The sequence below is a fragment of the Nanorana parkeri genome, unplaced genomic scaffold, assembly GCF_000935625.1.
Source record: "Nanorana parkeri isolate BGI_ZX_2015 unplaced genomic scaffold, ASM93562v1 scaffold446, whole genome shotgun sequence".
Classification (NCBI taxonomy): Eukaryota; Metazoa; Chordata; class Amphibia; order Anura; family Dicroglossidae; genus Nanorana; species Nanorana parkeri.
In genome coordinates, this window is record NW_017306714.1 from 733,128 (window position 1) to 760,813 (window position 27,686).

General features: G+C 40.6%; 1 protein-coding gene across 1 annotated transcript in view; it reads right to left on the bottom strand.

Moving 5' to 3' along the window:
* Positions 1-27,686, bottom strand: part of LOC108790095 (UPF0462 protein C4orf33 homolog) — a 79,171-nt gene that overhangs the window by 38,076 nt on the left and 13,409 nt on the right. Inside the window, exons 3-5 of the mRNA XM_018560291.1 lie at positions 17,581-17,761; positions 14,298-14,358; positions 1,267-1,318 (exon numbers count right to left, since the gene is read on the bottom strand). Of these exons, the coding sequence (XP_018415793.1) occupies positions 1,267-1,318; positions 14,298-14,358; positions 17,581-17,761 (294 nt within the window). The remainder of the gene's footprint in view (positions 1-1,266; positions 1,319-14,297; positions 14,359-17,580; positions 17,762-27,686) is intronic.

Here is a 27,686-nt window from a genome sequence, read left to right on the forward strand (position 1 = left end):
GTTCAGGGACATGCACGCCTGTAGCCGCGTGGTTGAGCGCGGTTACGCGTGTGAACGTACCCTCAAGTCCGTTTACAGATGCCTTGAAGGTACCTACAGTATATAGTACACCTATTCATCAGGAATGAACTAACCGTCAAACAACTGTTCATACAGCATACTCATCCCCCGAAGTGCGCTCATCTGAAAAGCTCTCCACTTAGCAACATGCTCGGTGCCAACATAATCAGCTATGAACCCTAGGAATTGCCTTACCATGTGCCATGCCAACCAACTGACACTCCAACAGTCCTCGCCATTCTGTTGTGGATATTTTATGTTGATACATTTTTTTGTATCACTTCTCAGATTTCTCAGAATGGCTGCAATAGTGGCATTCTACTGTATGCACAAACTGTTGGTTCTATATAAATCCTGTATAATAATAATAATTCTGGCTCCATGTATGATTACATTTATTGTGGCTAATAGTTACTTGTAGTTGAATGTGGCTCATGGGCTAACAAAGCCTAAGGACCTCTGCGGTATGATATGCAAAATAATAATAAAAAGACTGTCCAGATGATATGAATAGCCCATTAAATTAATGTATTATTCACTTAGAAACAGTGCTTTGTTTCATTAGTAAAATCAGAGGAGAAGATTACAATTCTGCAGCATAAACATCATGCTTCCAGACACTATGCATTATCTGGAGGTAATTAACCTATTTTTTTGGGATATACATTGCAGTTAATGAATTACTCTCAGAACCACATCAGTGTTAAAGGAAACACACAATTAGCACTTGGATATGTGCTCCTGACTTCACCGACACAAGGGATTAATATTTTTAATACCTTTCTTCCATATACTTAACAGTGACTGCACTATGAATTGCATATGAGTCTTTCAGTTTATAAATATGTGTGACCTGAATACATCTCATGACTTTTTTTTTGCCAGTGGGAAGGAGGTGTTAAAAGTGAATGTGGATGATCATTGTTTCCCCCTGTGAACGAGCAGCACACTGTGCTAATGTCCCTTTGAATTACCTCCCTCTAAGCAGCACTTATTCAGAGATGGCAGATCCCAGTTTTAGGGAACTGGTAGCTCGCAAGTGATTATAAATCAGTCTTTCTTATGACATCCACAGTGTGATAATACCAGGTAGAGGTGTCAGGACCAATGCACTTCTTTGTTTAGTAAACATGATTGCTTTCGATATTTATTTTTTTATCTGTAACCATTTCAAATCTTTGTATATTTCTATGTTCCTGTACTCACCATAAAAGTATTTCCTACTCCAGAAAGTAACAGAACCAGATGCTGCCCATGCCTAGGAAGAAAAAAAAATGCACAATAGTGAAAAACATTAAAATAACCTGAAATGTTTACAGCAAATGAATGAAAATGGAGCAAAATATAAGAATCAGGAATGCACAATTTACCATTACAAAAGATTATACTAGCCTTCAACCCTCTAGAGCCCAGCGAAATGGAAGCCATTAAGGTTACAAATGTCTGCGATATTTTAGTCATAAAAGGCGATACATAGATGAAATCAAAAGTCATTTGCCATGGTATTATTTTTTTCAAGGTTGTATTGTTTTTATCATACCATTACCCCAATATGAACCTTATGGCCTTATGGCAACATTTTAAAAAGTCTCATGGAAAAAAAAAAAAAACATTTTCTCCCTTAAGCCACTGTACGGTGACACCATTCAAGACCATTACCATACTCCAGAATTGACTTTATTGACCCTGTCACTACAAAAGGCATTTGCATTTTTAGAAAACCATGCCCACTAGACTTAAATCCTGCCTCTGTATAGAAGTAGGAAAATCAGGAAATGTCCTAATGTGCCATGTAGTCTCATGTGTTAGAAGAATTTGCCCAATCTCCATTGCTTAGCTCTCACTTTGTCCAAGTAGGGATGGCAAATAAAATCAAGGTGACAACCCTTTCCTCGCCTGCACCATTCTTTACATAACTAATAGTCTGTACTGAGAAGATAACTGGGTATCATTTAGGGATGCATACATTTAAAAAGAACCAGTCAAAATTGGCATAAACAAAAATCAGAACTTTGGCTAGGACAAAAATCAGTCCCTATTCACACCTGTATCATGGCACAATAATGCTCAACAAAAGGAATCCCATTTGTTTCTATGGGGTCCGTTCACACCTATTCGTTGAGCTGTAGGGCAACTTTGAAAAAGAGTCAGCTGCTTCTTTTAGATCTACTTAGTGCATTTTAACTCTATAGACATCAATGGGTGCGCACGGAAAACACATGAAACATACATGCGTTTTTATGACTTTTAGCATATAACAATAAGCCCCAACCCCCTAGCAACCTATATATTTTTTCCCTTTCATTGGATAAAACAAAAACACAGAACACATGAAAATGCGCAAAAAATGTATTAAAACACATTAAAACTGTGTAACAAAAATGCACTAAAAAAAACTCATGAAAATGCAGACGTACAAGATTGAATGGAGACTGAATTCTTAAGATCCCATGGCCATATTCATGGAAACAATTGAGACTTTATTTTATGTTGTTTGTGGGGGCATGATTCTTGGAGAATCAGCCAAAAGTGAATGGTCCCCTGAGGTATGACAGAAGCTGTCAATTGCCTGAATTCACACCATTGCTTCATTTTCCTTCCTCTTATCTGCAGGTCTCTGCAATGTGATCCTGTATGCACACTCAGGAGACAGTATGTGTTATCAGCATGAGGTCAGGCAGCTGACTTAGCAACAATTCTCAGACCTCAAATGGCCTTTCACCCAAGCTTGAAGTCTTCCTTAGATAGAATAAGTTTATCTAAAGTCAATTTTTATCCATTTCAGATAGAGTAGGGAAAGGATAGTCTGTCCAATTTTATTTTGCTCTCTGTGTCCATTCTGGGGAAATTCACCCTCTCTATTTGTCCTGGAGACTCATATTTAAAGTGTGTGAAAATCCAAAATTGTAAGGTGTCACCAGAATAGCAATAGAGGTGAAATCGTCAAATCCCCCTTTCATTCGTGTCAGTATCAGCAATAATATATTCCTCCCTTCCCAAGAATAACCCCCTCATCCCTGGTGTCCGTGACAATGGCAGAAATAAATAATATTTTTTCATTGGTGTTAAGAAGGAGTCAAAATGACCCTCCTTTATTGATGTTCATTGGTACTTACTTGAAAATACACTCCAGCACTGCTTTCTCCCTCTCTGTTGGGAAATATAAGGTCCCTTTCACATGGGTGCCTTCCGTTACGATCAGCAGGGTATCTGTGCACCGATTCCCTGTGTGGGTGATCACAATGCGGGTGGGAGGCGCATTTGGGGTGCCATGAAAAAAAATGAGGCATGGGGCACGTCAGAGGAGGAATGGGCACGGCAGAGGAGGAGACATGGGGCACGGTAGTGGAGAAGGCACGGGGCACAACAGATGTGCCGCCCCAACAGGGGCGTAGAATATGAGATGCATAGCCTCAGTTAATATTAGCATTGTTATATAGGTTAGAATTTATATAGTGTGATTTGCCTAACTATTTTCTCATAGCTAAATTCATGTGTTATCCTATGCTGCCATCTAGTGGCCTTTTGTTGTAACAAACATGCTTTCTGTAATTATTCCTCATGTGACGATGTATTTCCCCCTAGTGTAGCCCCTTCCTGCTTCCTGTGTGCAGTACTTCCTGTGTCATGGCACAGCTACTAGCCACATGTAACAAGGACCCACATGTAATCTGCACAGTACGTAGGAAAGGCATCATTTTCTGACCGCACAATACTATAACCGTTCAACTGCTGTTCCTATCATCTGCTGTAACCTGATGTAAAGAATAAACACCTCTTTTGAATGAATCGGTATTGACGAGTTCGGCTATCTGGCGAGGATTGTCCGCGGTGAGTGTATCTGCTTGTACAGGCCAGGCATGGAGGTCTCAGCAAGGGATATATTTCGCTATCACAACGATCGGAGTCAGAATAACAGAGGAGGAGGAACAGGGCATGGCAGAGGAGGAGGCAAGGCGCACAGCAGAGGAGGAGGAAGGAGGCATGGCAGAAGAGGAGGGAATGGTAGAGGAGGAGAAATGGGGCATGGCAGAGGAGGGGGAACAGGGCATGGCAGAGGAAAATATGGGGGAAGAAATGGAATACACTATGCCCTGTTATGAAAGGAGAATTACGCATTTATAGAAAAAAAATCAAGCACCATGCCAACCCTTACTAACAATAGTTATATTAGCCTCTTCAGAGATCTGGTACAAAAAGATTTAACTACAACAGACTGGACCCGGAGGAGTAGAGATAACTTATCTAGGGAAGAAAGGAGAGCCCTCACTGAACTAAAAAATAACCCCAATTTAGTGATAAAACCCAGTGATAAAGGTGAGAATGTTGTCATATTACCAGAGGAGATGTATGTGAGGGAGGTAGAACGCCTTTTAGGAGATGCTAACACTTATATCAAACTTGATAAATCACCCTTTGATAGACTAAAGCATAACCTTAACTTTAAGCTAGGATTGGCAAAAAAGGCGGGGCTTATCCCCCAAAAGAGTACAAGTTTATGAAGGTTGAATGGTTCAATGTGCCAACTTTCTACATTATTCCTAAGATCCACAAGGACAGAATGGATCCACCAGGGACACCAATAGTCTCAGGTGTAGGTGGACCTTTGGAAAACATGGGAAAGTACATGAATACCCTGCTTAAAGAATTAGTTATACAGCTCCCCTCCTATGTCAAGGATACAGGAGATGTCCTTAGAAAGATTCAGGACATGAATATAGATAAGGGGTCCTTTCTGGCCAGTATTGATGTAGAATCGCTATACACCTCAATTCCGCACAATTGTGATTTAGATGCAGAGGAATTCTTCCTAGAAGTAGGGTTCCCAGAGGCAGGCCCACAAAATGAATTCCTTCTAGAACTATTAGAGTTTGCCCTCCAAAATAATTTCTTTCAGTTTGCAGGTGCGTCCTATAAACAAATTAAGGGGACCTCAATGGGGTACCGTGGGCACCTGCCTATGCATACTTCCATTTGGGACTTTGGGAGGCACAGGTAGTCTTCGCACATCATATATACCTGAGCCATGTCCAGCTGTGGCTTAGGTACATCGACGATATTTTGGTGGTCTGGCGGGGGTCCAGGGAGGACCTCTCACTATCTGTGGGTGACCTCAACAGCAATACCAAGAATATTAAATTAACCTATGAGATAGAGGAGGACTGCCCTTGGACTGTCCTTTTCATTGCCTCCGAATCAGGTCCTGTGAAGGAAAGTTACAAACCAGGACATTGCCTACTGCAGCCAACACACTACTGCATGTGACAAGCCACCACCTGGACTCTCTGGTGAGGGGTATCCCTATAAGACAGTTCCAAAGGATTAAGCGGAACTGTTCAGTGGAGAGCGATTATAGGGATGAGTCTGCGCCCCTCTACCGGAGATTTAGGAGGAGGGGCTATTTGCATGCAGTACCAGAGAATCTATTCTGGTAAATGAGGGTAGAAAGAAAGATCAGAAATCTAATGATCCTGTCCGTCTGGTTACACAATATGGATCTAAAATGGCATGAATTTAGAGGCATCCTAAAAAAACACTGGCATGTCTTACAGCTCTGCCCAAACTTATCAAAGATTGTGGGAGAATGCCCCCAAATGGTGGCACGACAAGCAAGAAATTTAAAAGACCATTTTGTCCATTCTGAGTATACCCCCAGCCCCTTGAATACCTGGCAGATTTTAGTAAAGTAAAGGGAATGTTTCCCTGCGGAAAATATCACATTTGTCCACATGTGGAAAAGTCAAAAAACTTTAGGGACTCAGAGGGTAGGAAGGTATTCAAAATAAATAATGTCATCAACTGTGCAAAGATGAGGGTGGTTTATCTGCTAGGATGCCCATGCAACAAATTCTATGTGGGGAAAACAAAGTGCCAGTTAAGAATAAGAATTGGCAAACATATGCGAGATATGAAATGTAATGAAAAGGACAGTCCAATTGCACAGCATTTCACACAATTCCACAATAGCCAACTAAAAGGCCTTAAAGTGAAGGGAATATTTGTGCTAGATTTGCCCCCGAGGAGGGGAGATTTTGATAAGATATTGGAACAAAAAGAAAAAATGTGGATATATAGGCTGAATACATTGGCCCCACAAGGTTTGAACCATGAATTCAATCTGCAAATGTTTCTGTAGTTTGTTTACAATTTCATTAGGAATTAGGCTCCCTACAAACAAATGTCATATTTTTACATACAAGGAAATGTCACTCTGTTAAATATTTTAGAATGTGAGGTTGTTTTGTATTCTTGAATAAATATATACTGATATACGTACAGGGGGTTAATGAATTGAGCTGAGGCTAATTATGGATCTCCTTAAGAGTACCATCTACTTCCTCCCTCCTCTACGTTCTGACGACGCCCTGAAGGAGGCGGGGCGAAACGCGTTAACGGGTCTGTGGAACAAACACGACACCATGACCCGCATGAATACAGACTGCTCTTGCTAAACCCAAGCTTGTTAAAAATCTACTATATATTATTGACCACTGCCCTTTGGCTTGGAGATCATGGATGTGTGTTTTTCTACATACCTGGAAAGACCCTGTGTTTGAGACGGGAGACCAGCCTTGAGTGTACCTACAGATATTGTGCCATCCCGCAAAGAAAAGGAGCAGCTATACCTTGACAAGAACACAGCTGACAGGTGTTCAGAGGGAGCTTCCAAGTACGGAAAACAGTAAGATCACTCTCTCCCTCATGTCTCAATCTGTGTGCTAAATACGGCTTCTGCTTGGATGATTTAGCTACTGTGACACTTTGCTCACCTTACAAGCCTTTCAATTACTTCAATCTACTGATGTCTCTCTAAAATGAAACTTTGTTTCTATATGAAATTTGACATATAAACAGCTTCTATTATGCTATGAGAGTGAAATGCCGATTTTTACTGGCTAAGTCTTGGTGACTTTTATAAGGAGAAAGTTATTCCTGGTTTTGTCCCAAAATCCCTCGGCTATCAATCAGAAATATATTGCTCTAATTGTTGCACATGTACTTATACCAACGGAATGGACATTACTAGTGGATTTGGATACTATCATTAGCGGTGGCAATTATCGAAACAAATATTGGGGTCTAAATTACGGTGTTGTTCCTATGTTTTTAATGAGTGCTGACAACGTTGCCAATTTTTATTAGAGATTCTCTGTCACAATGGTACTGTGTTTGTACTTTTTTTTATACTTAAAATATTTTTCTATATACTAATAAAGTAAGCCAATTGGCTAATTATTATCAACACTGGTTGGAGTATCACCTCTTTTTTCCACCTCACTATCGCTAAGAGGTGGTAATTGCTTACGAGGAATGGGGCACGGAAGAGGAGGTATGGGGCATAGCAGAGGAGGTACGGGGCACAGCAGAGGAGGTATGGGGCATGGCAGAGGAGGTATGGGGTATGGCAACACAGGGGGCCCGGCAGTGTTGTTCCCTCTGATTGAAGGGGAGATAGACCGCAGCATGCAGTGGCTGAGGAGGAGGAGCAGAGCAATGGGGATTCAACTAATTGGACTCAACAAATTAACAATGACAATCGTTAACAACGATTCTTATTATCGCTGATTAAATTGATTCGTTTTTGCAGCCCTACGGCTGGGAAACCACCAGGTTGTAGAACCACCAGGTATCCTGAAAAGGGTTACTCAGAGTAAACCTTTGCGGAATACAATGTTTCTCTCGTGGGCATCAGGGAGCCGCTATCTAATATTTTGAGACTCCCGGAACACCCGGGAGAGTTGGGATCTCTGCAATTGAAAGGTGTAATAGTTTGCCTGTAAATTTCGTTTAAAAGAGAACTATGGGGTAAGTGGTTGTCCCCATAGTTCTCTTAAGGGTCACGGGAGGACATATACTAGTGTCCTCCAGTGACCCAAAGCTCATTATATCGCGAGCTACTGCTCGCAGTATACTGAGACTGCCGCAGCCGGTGACGGATTCTGACATTACTGTAGAGATCCTCCCAGCTGCTTGAGTGACAGCTGGCTCTGCCTATCTGGAGGCAGAGCCAGCTGTACCCACCCTCTCCCCCGTCCGTTTCTCCAGTCAGCGCTGGAGGATTGGAGCGGGAAGGGGGGAATCTATGCAGGGAGCCGTGACTGGCAGTCACCGCTCTCTGCAGGGAGATGATCGAGAAGTGAGCGAGCGACGGTATATGTTCGCTCACTTCACGATCTATTGAGCCGATGTGTGACAGTTTCATTGTCACATGTCGGCTCGAACTATGAGGATGTGTGATTTGTACTCACCTCATAGTTCTCCTTATATACAGTAAAATAGTATAATAATAATATCAGAAGAAACATATACATTGAAATGTGACAGCAAAATGATTAAAAAGCTTTCAATCTAGGTATAACAACATATGTTATGCCAGGTACTCAAAACTGGGCCTAGCATCTCCTGAGGAAAACGTGACTGACCGGATAAAAGTTGACATGAATGAGTCAAACAAATAAATATGTGATTTGGTGTAGGAAAAAGTGTAAACTGTCCAATGACAGATTGCCAAACATGTTTAGCAAACTCTCCAGAGGCCTAAAATGTCTTTTGTATGGTTTAGTTTTTGTTATGCATATCAGCCTGGAGATTTGCCAGAGGCTGCTTCTAAATAAATGAACAGAAGCCAACCTTTTCACTCCACATATTCCATATTGCACATAAACTACAAAAAATGATATGAATGGACTGAATTGCTACTGGAGAGAAAGCAAAAATCCTTTCTCTTGGGTCATATGAGAGTATGAGAAGGTGCCATTTTAAAACAAATGCTCTAGCCCTCTGACAAAGCATGCAGCTAGCAAATAAAATGGTTCTTGACTGTTTCATTATCACAAATGACAATACTGATATACATAATACCTGTGAAATGTATTATTGATTTTATTATATAAATCATTATTATTTCCTGCTGCTATCATTTTACTTTAGTTGTCTGCTGCTGTGCTACAAAATCTTTTAACTTAAATTGCAAAAAGTAAAAAAAAAACTGTTAAATCCTTTATTTGAAATACAGGAATTGTAGATATTCATAAATAGTCGGGTTTACTGCTGCCTTTAAGAGGTTGGGACACCTGAAATGTGAAACACACTGGTACATGTGAAAGCAGCCCCCGTATAGCCCTACCTTGTACTCTCATGCATCGGTTTTGTGAAGAAGCAGTACAAGAACCAATACCACAGAGTACAAAAGCCTTTTTTCTTTTTCCACTGTGGGACACAGGAATTGTAGAGAACAGTGGGGTGGGCAAACGGCACTAAGAAATTCAACAGATGTGGAGATTATACTATAAAAATATCTGAAGAAATCAACACCTAAATGAAGGCTAAATGAACAAAGGGGGCAACCAAATTGGAAATTGCCACAACCAAAGGGAGAGTGCCGAGGATCAATCTGATGCTCCAGAACACGACAGATAAACACCACTAAAGAAATGCAAATGGAGCTACTGGGTCTCAAATAGCAAACGGAGGACTAACCAATGATCCACCAAAAAACAGGTGGAACAGCACACCACCTGAACAGGAGAAAAAAATTAGACCAACAACTAAAGTGGCCAACAAAAATAATGTTTACGGGGCCATCCCAGAGTAAAAACAGACCTACTATTTCCAATAATGAAAAAAACATTTGGACAACTTAGGAAAGGCTAAACCATTCTATACTCTTTACCTCAAGGAAAGGAAGCTTGGACAGACAGAACATGTCCATGGAAAAACCAAAATGTTCAACAGCTCGTTAAGTTAAATACTCATGACTCTTTAGAGGGAGGTCCACGATAACCCAGGATGATACCTGACAGACAACTAAGCTCTTAATTTAATATCCATGCATGTGAGAGCCCCCACAACATTAGTGTAAATGGAGAGAGGGGAAAGCTGACAAATATTGAAAGGTGCTAACACTGAATCCTTCTAAAGGAGATGGTAGAGTGATCAACAACATTTGTATAAAAAGATAGGCAGGGATGAGGATAAAAATCCAAAGAAAAAGCACAGACCAGCGACAAGTAGAACCCTCCTCTGGCCCAGAAATACTTCTTGCAATCCAGTAAGGCCGCCCCATTTCAGACAAGGAATACCGTGCACTGCATGAAACATACAAAACAACACCGGGCGCCTATCCTGGTGCAAAAATCCATTTTATTAATAAAATGAATGATATAGAATTTCTTAGGGTTAGTGCAAGGGTTAAAAGCGTCAGTGGATAAAAGGTCCTAGGTGGCTTTCCTAGTGTGGAAATAAATAGGAGCAGTCCAAAGACAATCTAGAGACTCTGCTTGAACCTGCAGAGTCAAGCTAACATAGCTGAACGCATTTTCAGGGACACACCCCCTTCTTCAGAGCTGGGCGGCTCAGCTATCTGAGTGCACATTTATACTGTGGTCAATCATAGACCTCTACAGGATCAAAAATACACCAATACTGGGATAGCATTTAGTTGCTAAGAAGCCACCCCCGAAATCTGACCATTCGGAGCTCAGGGGGCGGCAACACACTGTCCTCATGGTTGTAATGCACCGGCTGAAACAATCCATTAATTGCTGGAACACAGAGGTAAAAGCACTCGAGATAGCTGAAGCCCTAACAGTATAACAGCAAATAGGCAGATGCACAAAATTTAAAAAGTATATAAGTGTGCATAAGCATACAGGTGTACAGAAACACTACCACACCGCTGAGACGCTGAATATGCCAGCATGTCGGCTGGCCGGCACAGCGGACCAAATGGATGAACGGCCGACATCAAGCCGGTATACAAGTATCAAACAGAAGCAGCAGCGGGGTGAGCGATCACCACCTGAAATTCATATAATGATCATATTCTGATTAGAACGAATATACAAAAAAACATGAAATAGGAAACAAAATGAATTAATTAAATGATAGAAAGAAAAAAATTATATGAAGATGTATATTGATAATACTCAGGGCTGTAGCTACCATGGGGCGCGTGAGGCACTGAGGCTGAGAGGGGGCGCAGTCAGGGCCGGTATGGCTGTGCCTCCTTGTCCCTGTTGCCATTGCGAGCACAGAGCGCCATTGGCAACACAGCCACGGCTTGGCTGGGAGAACAGGAACAGCACATTACTGTTTAAAATAAGGGGTCCTCAGATGTGAGGATCCGAAACACAATATCATGGCTCTAGGAAAGACAGTGTGATCATGAAGGACTCACTTAACACTGTCCACTTTAGGAAGTAGGTCACCCAGTCTGTAATAGGACAAGATTTCTGAAGGTGAAGATAATAATAACTGAGACAGGAGGAGGTAAATTACCAAGGGACTCAGTAGGATGAACAAAGAAGCCCCCACTTGCAAAAGGGGGACACACTCTAATGCATAAGGCTGAGAAGATGAGACAGAGGGCTTCTGCTTTCGAGATCTACAACTTACAGTAAGTGGGATGTAAAGACTGATCCCCTACAAAGTACTACTGCAGGAGTAGATGGAAGTTGGGGTTCCTCTTCCCCATTCACAGATCTCCTGCGCTGAAGCAGGCATACAGTATGACCTCCAATAGTATCAGGGATGAAACTATGGCAGCTTCAAAGAGACACCGATCCAGATAGTTGCTGTGTAGACACTAGGTCAAGCCGCATAATTTAAGTATTGATTCATGTGTTCCTCAATGGCCGATAAAGATTTAGTAATGAATGTTATTGTTGCTATTATTGACGTACACCTGTTTTACATTCAGATAAATGAAGAGAAATAGAGAAGAGAATATGCTAATCCAGGCCCCCTTCAGTGCCGGTTACATCTCTGAATGCCTAGGCACATAGTCGTCTTTCATCTCTGCTAAAAGGATTAAAGTGAAGACTGTGTGATCTCTTGAACCTGCAGCAGAGAACAGATCTATTCACTAAAGGGTGAAGGGTTTGGAGAAGGCAGGAGAAGTGAATAATCTAGGACAACATAGCTGAACTGGAAAGTGAGCTGAATTGGAGAATTTTTCCAGTTCAGCTAGGTTGTCCTAGATTGTTCACTTCTCCTGCCTTCTCCAAACTCTTCACCCTTTTGTGAATAGACCTGCTAATGTATAAGATTGTGATCAGCACTGGAGGAAGTCTGCAGAAGCAATTTCTCTTAGTAAGGTATGTAGTACAGCCTTTGCATCACTCTTTCTGTCTACTCTTTACAGTAATCCTTGTTAAGTATGGGTCTTCTTTAACCTAACCCCTTACCCTCCTTTAACACTTAGAACTCCAGAAATTGTTATTATATCCAATGTATTCCCTAACAAAATCCCCCAGAATTTTCAGAAAAACCACCACACTTTTATGTAAACATGCTTAATCCTTTTGAGGTTCACATAGCTTTAACAGTCAGTGAGTTACAGAAAAATATAAACATTCAAGACTCATCTAATGAAGTCTTTACAGAGAGCTAAAAAAAAAAATAGATAAAACCTGTCCTCCCTTGGTTCCCCAAAAATGTTAACCTCCTTTTCAGCCACTAGATGCTGCCGTCAATATTGTAGGTACAGTATATGATTCGCAATGCTGGGGAAAGAGATGCTGGGGCTGCCAAAATTTACATAACACCCTTTCTTGATCTCCCCTGACAGCAAACATGATTTATACATTTAGTATTAATTATTCTGGTTGCAGGGCTGGGGAGAGGAACCTATTTGTATATGGAAGACTCAACAGTTAAAAAAAATTTAAAAAAAACAATATTTTTACATCCCGCTGGTGATTACTGTGACAGATTACAGTGTATTTATATCAGCAAACTTTAAATCTCTCAAATGGCCGGTGTCATAGCTGATCACATATGCACCACCATGGCAACTGCAGATCTAAACAGAGGCTGAGAATGCACCGTTGTTATCTGTGAAGAATAGGAGAGTATAGCTCCACTTTAGGCCCTTATAAATCAGCCCCTTCAAATGTATGTAACCACTTTCAATTAGCTTCTTTTATTTGCTCCATTTTAGGTTATTAAATATGCTCTTGGAAGTGCTTTCCTATATCTGTTTGCTAGGTGCAAAAAATACCCTTTGGTCATGCCAGAATTCCAATGAGCTACACCTGATGGGCAACAGAACACCTTTTCAACTATGTTATGGAGATGATGAAGAGGGGGAAAATTCTGTAGTCCTAACACACGTCCTGTCCTAGGATGACAATGCTGCTCCATTATACATTTAATACAGTGAGTGAGCGTTGTCCACCTAGGGCCGGAAGTGTGATACTGGAAGGATTACCAGGTGAAAATAAGAAAGAAAAAAAAAGAGGAATAATAATGCAACCACCAAAGCACTGGTAAGATGCAATATATTACTATTTTATTCATGGGTTTATAAACTTTAGCTAATATATATATATATAATATACACCTAAACCTACCTTAAACCTAAAAATTAAAGTAAGCCCTTAGTCACGGACCTATTCACTTAACTAATTCATAACACTAAAGTCATCCAGTCATGTTGTCTTGTATTCTTCTGCCTGGGGCAACAGCACTCAATCTTCCCAGTTCTGCACCTAAACATAATAACACTGATATGCCATCACTCAAAGCTGGGTCCTACCACCCTTGGAACTCTATGAACGTTAGTGTAGTATAAAAGAGAACTGACTCTTCACTCCTCACCAGGAGGAACTTGTAATTTTTATGGAGAATTTAATTTGTTATTCACTTGCCATTTAGGCATGAGAAAATGGGCACCTAAAACCATATTATAGCAAAAGACAGAAAATCAAAAAAGCAGGTGTATACATAGAGGATACATGGTGAAGCAATCCAAAGCTACAAAGAGGAGAGATTGGTAAAGAAGGGAGCACACAGGGCAGTGTAGGTCTCACTCATAAGCACTATCTTGTTCCCTAAAACATCAACATTTACAACGGTTGGCTGCTGAAGACATTGCAGCACGTCGATAAAGAAGTGTGTATATGTCATTCAGAATCTTTCTCAGTAGCAAGATTTAAAGACTTCACGCTCGCTTGTACATCAGCCAACTAAAACATGTCTTAATCCAAAATGCTTCCCTCTTGGCTGAGTTTCACTGACAGTGTAAAATAGAGCCATTTTTCCCTGACTTACATTGACAAAGGGTCAGGGCTGTCAAAGCTTAACAGTTTATAGAAACTCTGTACATTTGCAGTAAGTGTTGTACCTGCTCAATTGCTAAATGTCTATGGTGTTCACAGTTCAGTGCTGTTGGCTTTAAGTCGTTGTTTTATTCGCTTAAAAATGATTTTATACAAAGACGGGAATATACTCACGGACACAGCTCTACTTCCAGATATTGAGTAGTCTGACTGTTCAGGAAAAATGATTCAACCACTGCGGAGAAATGGAGAAAAGCAATTTTGGAAAGAGAAAAATGAGACCTTATTGAGGTCTAAGTGACACAAAGAAAGATGCCAGTGCTATCGCCTATTTTTTTTTAATGCATAGAGAAGCTATGAAGCCCAGAGATACGTACGGTCCTGTGTATAATGCCAGCCTCTGCTTGCTGTTCTGGAAAATCTAGTTAATGTAGATATTTTGCTGTTCCAGTAAGCGGCTTTCTGCTCAGGCTCCACATAGTAATGGTGATATCTCAGGTCACTAGAAATATTGACTTTCTCATCTGTCTCTGCCACTGGCTCCCATCAATAAAATTTGGGAGGTAAATATGCCCCTTAACCAGGATAAATCTAGTACAAATAATGGCTTTGAAATGATGCATTGAAGCACAGACAAGATTTAAAAACCTGCGGTCAGCCTGCAGACCACAGCTCTGACAATGGTCATGAATTCACTGCAAGGAATCTACAACACTAGACGAACCATTATATGTGGTGACTGGTATTATAGACCTGTGTGGTGTACACACTGACTAGCTAATAACATAGGGAGGATTGTATATATCAATGCACACCTTTCTATAAGATTAACATTTTTTTTATATGCCTTATTCACAAATAAAGGCAGGCACACTTCAGAAAGAAGAGTGAGCTCCTGTTTTAGCATTCTATAAAAATAAAATAAAAGCTGTGCGTTTAACCCAGTGATATTTAAAAGAAAGCTTTGGAATATCTAAGTGAACAATGTTGTACTGCTATTGTCTGTGGCAATTCTATTCCATCAGTGAGTAAACTGTTGCAACACAGATATTTTTAAAGTAAAGTACTTTTTTAAAATAAAGGGGAAAATATGACTGGAAAGGACGGTAGGGGATTAGTGTTAATAGCCCTTACCCCTGTAGTGTCCTTTTCCAGAATCAGCACATTGAAAATGGCAGCGCAGTGGTATCGTTAGCTCATTCCTTTTGGTCCATGTGCTCTCTGCTTCCTGTCCCTGCTATTATGTGAATAGAGTTTCTTGCTCCAAATGGCGACTCCCTAGACTTCTATTACAATGACTTATTCCATTTTCAAAATAGTAGGCACAGGAAGAAGAGAACACATGGACCAGAAGCATTGAGCTAATGGTACTTCTGCTCTGTTGTCACAGTTTATAGACACCTGTATCTCAGAAAGGACAGAAAGGTGGTAAGTGAAATGAACATTACACTTACCACATGCTGTCCATTCCAGTTACATTTTTATAGTTCTCCTTTAACCCCTTAGCACTTGCTAAGCATATATGTTGCAGCATGGCAATGGGCTTTAATGTTGAGCTGCCACATATTTATGCGTACAGCTGGTGTCCCTTGTATGTGTTAAGAGCACGCTCAATGGCTGCTCCCAGCACAGTGAACATACTGTCTCTGACAGCTACGGGTCACTGTTTACCACCCATTGGCTCCCAATCATGTGTGCACAGTGCCCCAGGCATTACAAACTTTCAAAGGGTCGGCTCCCGCCAGCTGTAGATGGTTACAGTTCAACTTCAAACAGCATGAGAAGACAATTAGCATAAGCAGTTAACAAGGACATGCTGCAACTCTGCTAAAGTTAAAGTCCACCTTGATTTGAGTAACAATTAATCTATCATGCTTTCATCTGGCACATTTTAACATATTGTACTCTGTGGCATGAATCTGTTCTGTTAAACGTCCCTTTCTCTTTGTCAGGGACCATACAGAATCTACAAGTAGTTGTGCTAGGAAAATCAGTCCTGTTCTGGAACTTCCAGAAGACCAGATTCTTGGCAGTGGAATGATCTTGAGATGTGCGAGGCCTGGTGCAATACAGGATTGCCTGGATAAAGAACAGAAGCCTTTAGAAGGTTGGTTGTATGTATTGAATGCATTTCATGGTCTCATTTTCAACTTTGACAGAAGAGTATATTTTTAAAATCTTTTATTGTGCCAGCCATGTGACTTTATTTTCAGATTTTTGTAAAAACAGTTGTTATGGCAAAAACGGCCATTAAACTCTTTTGTAAACACCCGTGGAGGCTTCTAAAATATGTTCAATTTGTGTTTATTGCCATCAGGGCATGTCTACAGCTGCCCACACATATATCAACCTGTCTATGAAATGTTCACAGATTGTCTACAGTCTGTATGTGGATTTCATACACAGGTTTGAATCTCTGACAGATGTAAATAACATCTTGGTATTGACATTTTGATGCATTGGCTTTCTGTATGTTAGAGACAGAAAATGACCTATATTGGGACTTTTTGGCAATGCCTCTATTACATTACAACTGGTCAGCAAAATGGGTCAATCTCCAGATTACTGACTAAAGGGTGTAAGGTGGACTGGTGTACTAAAGCTTTGCCTGGATGTAAAACTGAAGCCCTCAACAGGTAGACTAGGTGCCCTATATGGAATACAATTTATATATTCAGTAGAGGTTAGGTTTAAAGTGTATTTCCACATTTTCAGCCAAATTGCCATAACCAAGGCATACAAGTAAAGACAGTCAATATTTGTGGGGACTGCTGTTGTTTTCTGGAGGAAATTTCCTTGGTAACCCTCTTTAGGTTTGCATTGTCCATCCTTGGGATTGATAGGGAAAGCACTACAGGTGGGATTCAGTCATTGACTCAGAGGTGAGAGACATGGGCGTTGCATAGAATGGAACCCAGACCAGACTTTGTGAGTACCACCTGATGAACCAGCAATAGCAAAGCTGTTTATTCTAGTTAAGAGAGGGTTAATTACCCAATTGACCCCAGCCATAGCTCATCCCTTTTGGAGGGACAAAAGGGACAGGATATAGGCAATACCGTCAGGCCATACAAAATCTGTACTCATTTGAAAAATATCTATTAAGAGAGGGCTGTCAATGTATGTACTCTCTTCTGCATGTCTAATTGTTTCCTTCTGCCAGTGTGTGAGACTTTTAGGGTTCCATTTATAAATGTTTTTATACAAGATTCACACATTTTTCTAATTGAATTTGATTATGAAAATGTGTGATATATGGGTGAAATTTGTGTGACTTTTGTGTGAAAAATATTTATAAATAGACCCCTAATGTCTAGGTATGAAATGTCATGTCTACATGACTAAGCAAAAAACACACTTGCATCAATGGCCATTCCTATGCTGAAATAAGAACACATACAGGATTATACATAAAAGATAAATAAAACGTTTTATGTTGTAGATTTATTCAATTCACCTTCATAGTCCCAAAGTCCATTAAAGGGTTTTCCAGGTTCCCCAGGAGGTGCTTGAGGGTCATCAAAGAAAAGAGCATTAACTTCCAGCAGCAGTCCATCTGGATGTGGCTTAAATGTGATTGTTACTGGATCATGCATCACTTGTTTGCTGTCCCATGTTGTAGTTATTTTATAAGTGCTCTGAATAAAAGAAATTTGTTTCATAACATCATTATTTTATCATTTATAACAGCGTATTGTGGTCACGCATTTGCATTTAAGAAAAGAATAGGTAAAATAACACATAATGTACAGTATACCCTTATTCTCTCTGACATAGTAAATTGATGTCTCCCATGCAAACCCTTTCATTCTTATGTGCAACATAATAAAACATTTGATTTTAAATGATTGCTGCAGCCACCTTTTCCTTGATCATCATGACAGCAAAAACCGCAGGATACTTCCTGCTTCTTTATGGTAATGCACCCTTGTGTACTCCCTAATGCAAAGTACAGAGCACCCTATCAAGCAGGGTCAGCCCTTTAATGAGACAACCAGAGGCTGTTTCCTCAGGCAGCATCTCTTTCAGTCACGTAGGGGGGTGGCAGGCTGAGCAGCATGTTTGTTGTATACCACTCAACTGCACCATATTTGCAGTGTGCCTGCCACCCCCTTTCTGGCCAGAGCATCCCAAGTTTTGCTAAGAGCCAGGCCGGGACATGTGTAAGGGCCATACACATCTCCCTGCCTGGCTTTTATCAACCTGGCATGCTCTAGCTGGCATCCCACCCATCTCCTGGCAACCAGTGACGTCAATGTTTTCTAGGAGTTGTGTGGGATGCCAGCTAGACTGTCCCAGGCTTCTAAGAGCAAGGTGGGGAGATTCAGAGCCTGCAGAGGGCGGCATCACTCTTGTGTCTGGCGGCGCCTGCAGAGCTCACACACCCTCCGCCTCATGCGGCAATAATGCTAGGGACAACACTGCTATGACGGCGTAACATCCTGTATACTGCCATATTCAGCCTGTGTAGAAACACCCCCTAGTTCACCCACTGTTTTAGATTGACAGCAGCTCCTGTATGGAGTATCACTGTTGAGACCCTGCCCACCATCAGTCAGAGCTAGAGGGAGAAGAGAGGTCAGACGACTGACACTAAACAATCGAAGTTAGAGTATTTAAACTGCTTTTAGAGGATGTGTGAGCTTTGCAATTATGCAATTGACTACAGAAACTTTAAGTATGCATGCAAAATAATGTGTAAGCGTAACCCGCACAGGTATTTATTACCTCTCCCAGAGGCATCAAGGGTAATTTACTAAAGGCAAACAGGCTGTTCATTTTGTAACAGAATGTTCACTTAGCTTAGTGAATGAGGCAGAGCTCTGCTGACTTCCCTCATCCAATCATGTGCAGGCAAATACAGGTGATTGGGCATTCTTCGCAGAGTGAATTTTCACTACATTCACTAAGCAAAGGCAAAATTGTCTTGCAAAATGAACAGCCTATTTGCCTTTAGTAAATCAACCCCAATGCCTTCATTTTCTTTTCTCACCAAAAGGACAGTACCACCTTTGTTCAGGCACCTTCGAGGGCTTCCTGGACTGATATGCTGGCTCAGAGATGCCACTGTTATATAATTACATAAACCCTGTTGCAGTTCTTGGGTGTGTTCATACATATCTGACATATCTGGGAGAGAACAGCCCCTGGTACATCCTCTAACATCGTAACTGTAAGGATGCAATGAAGGGAATTTATCAAAACTGGAGCAGACAAAAACTGGAGCAGCTGTACATGGCAACCAATCAGCTTCTCACTTTCATTTTCAAATCCTAACTGAACAAACTGAAGAGAGAAGCTGATTGGTTGCCGTGCACAACTGCTCCAGTTTTTGTCTTCTCCAGTTTTGATAAATTCCCCCCAATATTGTAACTGGGGAGAGGTGACTGAGGCAATGCTTTTTCCTGCCTGCAGCAGACTGATGACATTGTCTCGGCCTAGGCAAAGTCACTTGACTGGAGCTCAAGGGCTGCTTTTTGATGATAAAAGGTATGGCTTTTTTTTTTTAAGGGAAACTATTATGACATGTCTGGAATTGATTTAAAAGATTATCTGAACTTATTGATTATTTTACCCATGTCCCTATACTGAAGTGATATTGAAGTCAAAATGTGTTTAAGCTATTTCAAATGTTGATGAAATTACTCACAATGAAAGCTGCTCCATGATGTTTAAAAGTTTTAGTTTCCTGCAAACTCAGCGGTCCAGATATCCTGTTTTAAGGTGACTCCTTTCCCTTACAGGATCCTTTGGAGCCACTCTTGTGTGTGCTAGTAAGCTAATTGTGAAAAAACCTGTATCCCTTCGCACTCCTGACCGGATGGAAGTCCAGGTAAAATAGGGCGGGTGCGGCAGTGACAGCTCTTGTTTATTGACTAGAAACAGTGTAGCATTTTACAGCTGTAAAAAATGCTACACTGTTTCTAGTCAATGAACAAGATTGACTTGGCATTGCATTGGAGTGTGAGTGACTTCCTAGTAAGCTAATTGTGTCTCCACAAACACACAGGCACAACAAGGGAAGCCACTTCTCTGCTCCCTCTCCTTCTTCCTCCCTACTCCAAGCTAGCAGATAGATAGCTGCTGGAGACTGATCTGCCTCTTGTGATCTTGAACTGCACAGGATGTTCATGGAAGCCGAGCAGAGAGAGCTGGATCCAGCTGTTCTGAAACATGATGAATGTACAGTAAGTGCTTGGGCACAATTTTAAAGAAATACTTCGCTGGACCATGTATGATTGTTTGATCTGGATTCATTATTGAAAGAAAGATTGAGACTTTAATACTACTTTACCCTATCCAAGCAAACCTCAGTGAATGCTTACCTGTTTTTCTGAATAATCATCCCTTTCATTTTCTGTGAAGGTTTTGTCATTGTGGTGCCTTTTAAAAAAAGTGAAAAAGTAACTTAGTATATCAAACACATGTGAGATCTATTTATCATTTTTTTCACATAAGATTCACAAACGTTCACCCACAATTCACACATTGGAATTCATTATAACCCCATAGTCAGTTGATGAGTTTTGAAGTATGTAAGCTCAGTCTCTCATATAATCTTTAACATGCTAAGTACTTTCAAAAGTGATTTCTTAACCGTTTAAAAACGACAGTGTTCATTAAAACAATACCTTGCAATCCTATCATGAAGATCCTTGATCAGACACTTCCTGTTGTAGACTGACAACACTTAATCCTTTTCTCCCAATCAGGACTTTGCCAAGGCAGAAGAGGCGGCCATATTTGGCATTTTAGTAGGATGAGGAAAAAGGACAGGATCTGCAACCTATGCCGCTGAGGTACTTTACAGTCCCTGGAGGGGGCCTTCTCACCTTGGGTGCTAAATGACCTTGTCCCAGCACTGCTCCCAGCACGTTGTCACCCTGTCACGTATGCTTTCAGTGGAGACTGTAAGTGGCTGTGTCATTGTTCATTACACAGGCATGGTCCACCACGGTCACCATCTGGAAGCACATCCTAAGCACTGAAGTGAGTGCATGTGTACAGAAAGAGGCTGGCAGAGATTAGCAGCACTGATTTGCAAGAAATAATTTAAAAAGTTGCCAAAAAAAAGAAAGCAAACAAAATGTCATCCAGTTAGGGTTTAAATCTATTTTAGGTGATGTGGTGACTGCATCAGTAATTTGGAACAATCATGACATAATAACCATTTGATCTGTGCCCTAGTTCCCTACCCAAGTTCCCCCAAGACCAGTCCAATTTCCCTCTATAGCCGCATACTGAATGATATAATCATGGTGTACATTTATCTCATCCAAAGGATATATTTATACAGTGCAAGATGAGCTCTGGAATATCAGTTGTACAATGTTTCTTCAAGACTACCAGCCCATGGGACTCTCAACCCACATGACTTGTCTAGCAAAAACAAGAATTTCCAATACTGTGACAGCTGTTACAAGTAGGATAATGTCTCATGCTTCCATTACCATACTTAGAGACCAAACCTTATTTAGCTGATCCTTTATGGGACATAGCCTAAAGACAATCAAGGGAATTTATCATAACTGGATCAAACAAAACCTGGAGCAGCTGTGCATGGCAACCAATCAGCTTCTCTCGTTCATTTTAAAATCGTAACATAAAACAGAAGTCATCAACTTGCGCAACTAGATCGCTTGTTTATGGACTGTATATTAATAGTGTCAAGGGAGCTCCAGTTATACTGATGGTTAATCCAGAGAAGATGTATGCACTGATCCTGCAGCCTGGTTAGTTGGATAGGGAAACATCCATGTAACAGCACTGTGAAGAAAACATAAATTATATATTTTAAAATCTTAACGCAACAAACTGATAGATGCTGATTGGTTGCCATGCAGAGCTGCTCCAGATTTTGTCCGCTCCCGTTTTGATAAATTCCTCCCAATATGTTCTCTAGGTTTAAACCATCTACCGTATAGGAACTGGAAAATGCCTTCACATGAACGTAATATGTGCAGTATACCCTTATTCTCTCTGACATAGTAAATTGATGTCTCCCATGCAAACCCTTTCATTCTTATGTGCAACATAATAAAACATTTGATTTTAAATGATTGCTGCAGCCACCTTTTCCTTGATCATCATGACAGCAAAAACCGCAGGATACTTCCTGCTTCTTTATGGTAATGCACCCTTGTGTACTCCCTAATGCAAAGTACAGAGCACCCTATCAAGCAGGGTCAGCCCTTTAATGAGACAACCAGAGGCTGTTTCCTCAGGCAGCATCTCTTTCAGTCACGTAGGGGGGTGGCAGGCTGTGACAACAACACTGGAACCCCAAAACAGTTCAACAATACTTGTGGACACAATCAGACACTGCACATCTATGGGGGCAGTTATGTCATTTTATACAAATGCCAATTAGATTTGATGTAATGAGACACAGTTCCAAACATTCCCTCACGTTTATTTTCTTAGTGACAAAAGAAAAATTCGTTTTAGCATGAAGCATTTAGAGGACTCTTTAATGACTGAGTTCTACCAATTACACAAGATGTAATGTCTTTAAGGGTACACAGCGGTACACATGCTATGATTGATGGCCAGAGAATGCAAACATGCTATGGTAAATGGTGGGAGACTGCAAACATGCTATAGTAGATGGTCGGAGACTGCAAACATGCTATAGTAGATGGTTAATATTGCAAACATGCTATAGTAGATGGTCAGAGACAGCAAGCATGCTGCTGTAGATGGTCAGAGACTACAAACATGCTGTAGTAGATGGTCAGAGACTGTAAACACACTATAGTATATGGTCGGAGACTGCAAACACGCTATAGTAGATGGTCAATACTGCAAACATGCTATAGGAGATGGTCGGAGAATGCAAACATGCTATAGTAGATGGTCAATACTGCAAACATGCTATAGTAGATCGTCAGAGACTGCAATCATGATACAGTAGATGGTCAAGGACTACAAACATGCTATAGTAGATGATCAGAGACTGCAAACACGCTATAATATGTGGTCGGAGACTGCAAACATGCTATAGTAGATGTTCAGAAATTCTGAACATGCTGTAGGCTTTGTTGGAGTCTGGGGACATGCTTCAAGAGACAGTCTAAATAGACTAAAGACATGTTACATGAGACTTCTAGAGATCACGTCTATTACAACCCCTTTGTAAATCAATGCTTCCACAATTGTGCTCCCTACGACTCTCCTAAAATAACTTGTGCCACAACAAGATCTATAATGAAAGAAGCCATTTAACTACTAGAAGTCACTCGTTTTATCGTTTTTTCGCACTTAGTTTTGGAACACACAGACCACTGTCTGCAAGGGCTCTGAGGGCAGCATAATAAGTGTCATGGGGCCCCTTGAGGTTGGGCATCAGGGCATTTGGGTCTAAGCGCCTTTGTGGCAGAGATTGATATCAATGGGTTTACATAGTCTATGAAGAGCTGCAGAATTTGTCAACGCTCTGTAAATGAATACATGAAATAAGATGTGAAATCCATCAGTCTGTGCCCTTAGCTAATGCTGCCCTGTGCTTGGTATACAATTTATGAAGGACTCCGGCTGAACATTTTAAATGAGCCTGTTGCTGAGCGACACCATTTACTCTCCCATCCACTTTAAAGATAGATACTCTCTCACAGTTGTCAAATTACACACAATTTACTGTAACGTCTCAGAAATGTAAAATCCATTTTCAAAAATCTCTTAAAGGGCTATAATTACTCAGCACGTAAAATGAGGTAGTTCTCAGCTTTAAATGTGTATTCCATGAAACTTTAATAAACTATCGTAAACTCCGGCCTTGCCAGATATTAAATGTAAACTCTTCACGGCTGCAGATTAAAATGCCAGAGCTGGAAATCAGCCCTATGGTAGTTGTCAATGGCTCATGTTTGTTTTCCTCAGAAATGTATCAGGTTGGTACATTTGAGAAAAATGGCTGATGATAAAAAAAATATATCCAGGCTTCTTTATTAAAAAAAAAAAAAAGCCAATAGCCTGGTTGACTTGACAGTTCTGTGACATATACAAGTGATTTCTGTACTACTTCAGAAATTGCATTAATATGCAGCTGTTATAGAAAGTCATTTTCAAAATGCAAAAATAAGAAACATTGCCTTTTATGATCTGCTTCCCCCATCTAGTGGCCATGAGTGGCATTGCCTGTCATTAATGGAACGCAGACTAATATTTGTACATAACGCTGTCTACATCCTCTTCAACATTATGATGGAAAGGAGGCAAAATGGGAATTATTTGTAGAAGAATTTGCATGTAAAAGGTGCATGGGTACTTAGTGAATAGTATGTTTAGTTAAACATTGTTGTGCCTTTTTAACATATTTTCTATTCACTTTTTTCATATCCGTCAGCATTCTGCCACAAGCAATTGTTGGGAGATCACATTATCAGAAGGACGTTGCCAAGCAGCATCGTAGCGAAACATCTTGTATGCCGTGAAGTGGAACAGTGGAAGTCAGAAAATGTTAAACATCGTGGTACATGTTACATGCAGAGTTGAATATGTTCCTACATGTTACATAGATGCCGGCTAGTTTTTTCATCAAATGCTGTTTTCCCCTATTTGTCATCCTTCTTTACATGTCAGTGGTGCTGATCTCCTCAAGCTCCTTTCATCTATTTATTACTGGCTTTACGCAGTGCTTTACATAGTTGCACATCCAGTCCCTCCCCTCAAGGAGCTTACAATCTAAGATCCCTATCTCACATGCATACATACAAGGGCCAATTTAGACACGAGCCAATTAACCTTCCAGCATGTCTTTGGAGTTTGGGAGGAAACCAGAGTACCCAGAAGAACCCCACACGAGCACAGGGAGAACATCAAACTCCTTGTAGAGAGTGACCTGGCCAGGATTCGAATCAAGGACCACCAGTGCTACCAGGAAGAAGCGCTAACCACTACACCACTGTGCTGCCCACTATCTACATCAGGGGTGCCAACAAGGTCGATCGCGATCTACCAGTCGATCGCGTATTTTAGGAAAGTCATAGGGAGCACAATTGTGGAAGCATTGATTTACAAAGGGGTTGTAATAGACGTGATCTCTAGAAGTCTCATGTAACATGTCTTTAGTCTATTTAGACTGTCTCTTGAAGCATGTCCCCAGACTCCAACAAACACACTTAGCTTACTAGCACACACAAGGGTGGCAAGGGAAAAGAGCCACCCTAAAGCAGGATATCAGGACCAGTGCTTAGGAGACAAGCTGGTTTCAGGCATCAAGAAGCAGCATCCATTGTAAATGATTTAATCAACATTTGAAATAGCCTATAAACTTCATTTCATTTTAAGCATTGTCTTATTTTTTATCTCCATGCCTCTAGCAGGCATAGTTGCAAGAATTAAAAAGAGAAGAAACTGTGTGTGGCCATTCATCCAGCACAGCATGATATAGATCAGAGATATCAACTCATCTATATGATTCTTTATTATAACAAATGGTTTGCACATACACCCCCTATAGTGGTTCGCTAGATCTCAAACTACCTTACTGTAGTTACATTTTCCACACCGCCTTCTAGGGATGCACCGATACTAGTATCGGTATCAGTGCCAATACCAATGCCAATACCAATACTTACCGGGTTATTTACTGAACAACCATGTAAGTGATTGGTTTTAGATCTACTTTAAAGACAAATCCAATGGCACTATATATATATATATATATATCCTTTGTGGTATACGGCTGTGTTGTTTAAAGTTATTTATTTTTCATGTGTTATATATGTCTTCAGAGGAAAATATCCTAAGGAACCAATATTTCCAATACACATATTATGTGAGATATAAAAAGGTCTGTAGTTATGGGGGTTGTAGGTGTCCCTGGGGGCCAATAACTGCAATCTGGACCTGCTAGCACTGAAACGTACATATCCTGTATATTGTTTTATACATTTACTTGATGAAGCATCTAATGCCCTTTACTAGATAAATTTTAGACTGATTGTGTATGATTCATTTGTCTGTGCAGGAAATAGAAAGCCACCATGACATATGATGTAAACAGAGAATGACTCTCCGGAGATCAGCTGATAAGCTCTGTGAGAATCAACTCTTGTTATAACACAGCGAGCCAGGTATGATTGTTCTTCTGGCCTTTCGTTTAACCACTATAAAAAGCCTGGACCTATGACTGTCAGAGAACAGCTTTGAGGCCTCATATGGTACCTATACACATCAGCAGACCATTGCATGATGTGAATACTTTCAATGCAATCAAGCAATGCACTGAAAATATATGGAATGCAAGCATGAACAAAGGATAAACTTGGAAGATGGGCATTGCAAATGAGAAATATCCTTTTATGTGCGTAAAGCTTTATTCACGTGCTTTCAAAATTGAGTATTAAGTACGTAATTGCAAGAGAATAAAATTGTACATTCTGTAAATGCCTGGAACCAACAGAATGTATCTTTTTACAAAAGTAGAAAAACATGTATTGCCTATTAAAGTCCTTCTAGCTCGTTGTCTGCACTACATTACTTATACATAATTATTTTCATGAATTCCCTCCACACCACCATTTCCAATAATAATCATTTGTAGAAGTAAGATCACGGCTGGCTCCGCCCAGCTGTCAGAAGCAGGCTGTCGGCCGGCCAATGGCTGGCCGCTCGGCCAGCTTCGGCTTTCAGCACGGCTCAGCCAAACCGATGCATATGCGTTCAGCTCGGCTGAGCCTCTCGGCCATGATCGGGAGCTGTACGGGCTATTGGGGGGGCGAAGCTAGCCGAAGGATCGGCCGAAGCTACGGCCAGATCCTTCGGCAGCTTCGTGAATAGACCCCTTAGTTCGTTGATTGGGGTTTACCTTCAAACCACCAGATCCATGTACATACAGGACAAGGTTTGCACAGATCCATGCCTACTGGAATTACTCTTTAATATCCCACTTCTCTTCACTCATCTACACTGCCTAGTATGCCCACCATACCATTCTATTAACACCACATGGATTGCATGCCGATTTCCCTGAGGTGACTAGAACATTGAACTGCTACATGGATCTGAGAAATGTGATATGAAAATATACTATAAAAGGCTGAATAAGACAGTTCTAGAACAACAGTGGCATTGATACTATACAAAGTGCAGTAACCAATCTGAATCAATTATATGCCAACAGATCAATAGAAATATTATTTCTGATTGGTTGCTATGCACTACTGCACCACTGCTCCAGATTGCTTTGTTTTTCTTATAATATACTAATTTGTGTACTTTTCTATTACTTATTAGATACATCAAAATTACAGTTTATTTTTTAGTGAGCACATATTCTGAGCTAGTATTGCAATGACATTTTTATGTTACATTTATATTTTTACATGCTTTCTCATCCGCATTTTTACTATTGTATAAAATAAAAAAAGATGTAAATTAGCCACTAGAGGAATAGTAGGTTAGCAATTACAGCCTACGTTTATCCCTGCAACAACTGAGAAAATATATCAAGCGCATAGAGGGGGCATTTTCTTTGCCAGGTATCGCATTGTGAGAAGGAATAATAAAGCACAACCTTAGCAAAACGCTGCATGAAGTGGTGCTTGTGAATCTATTGAG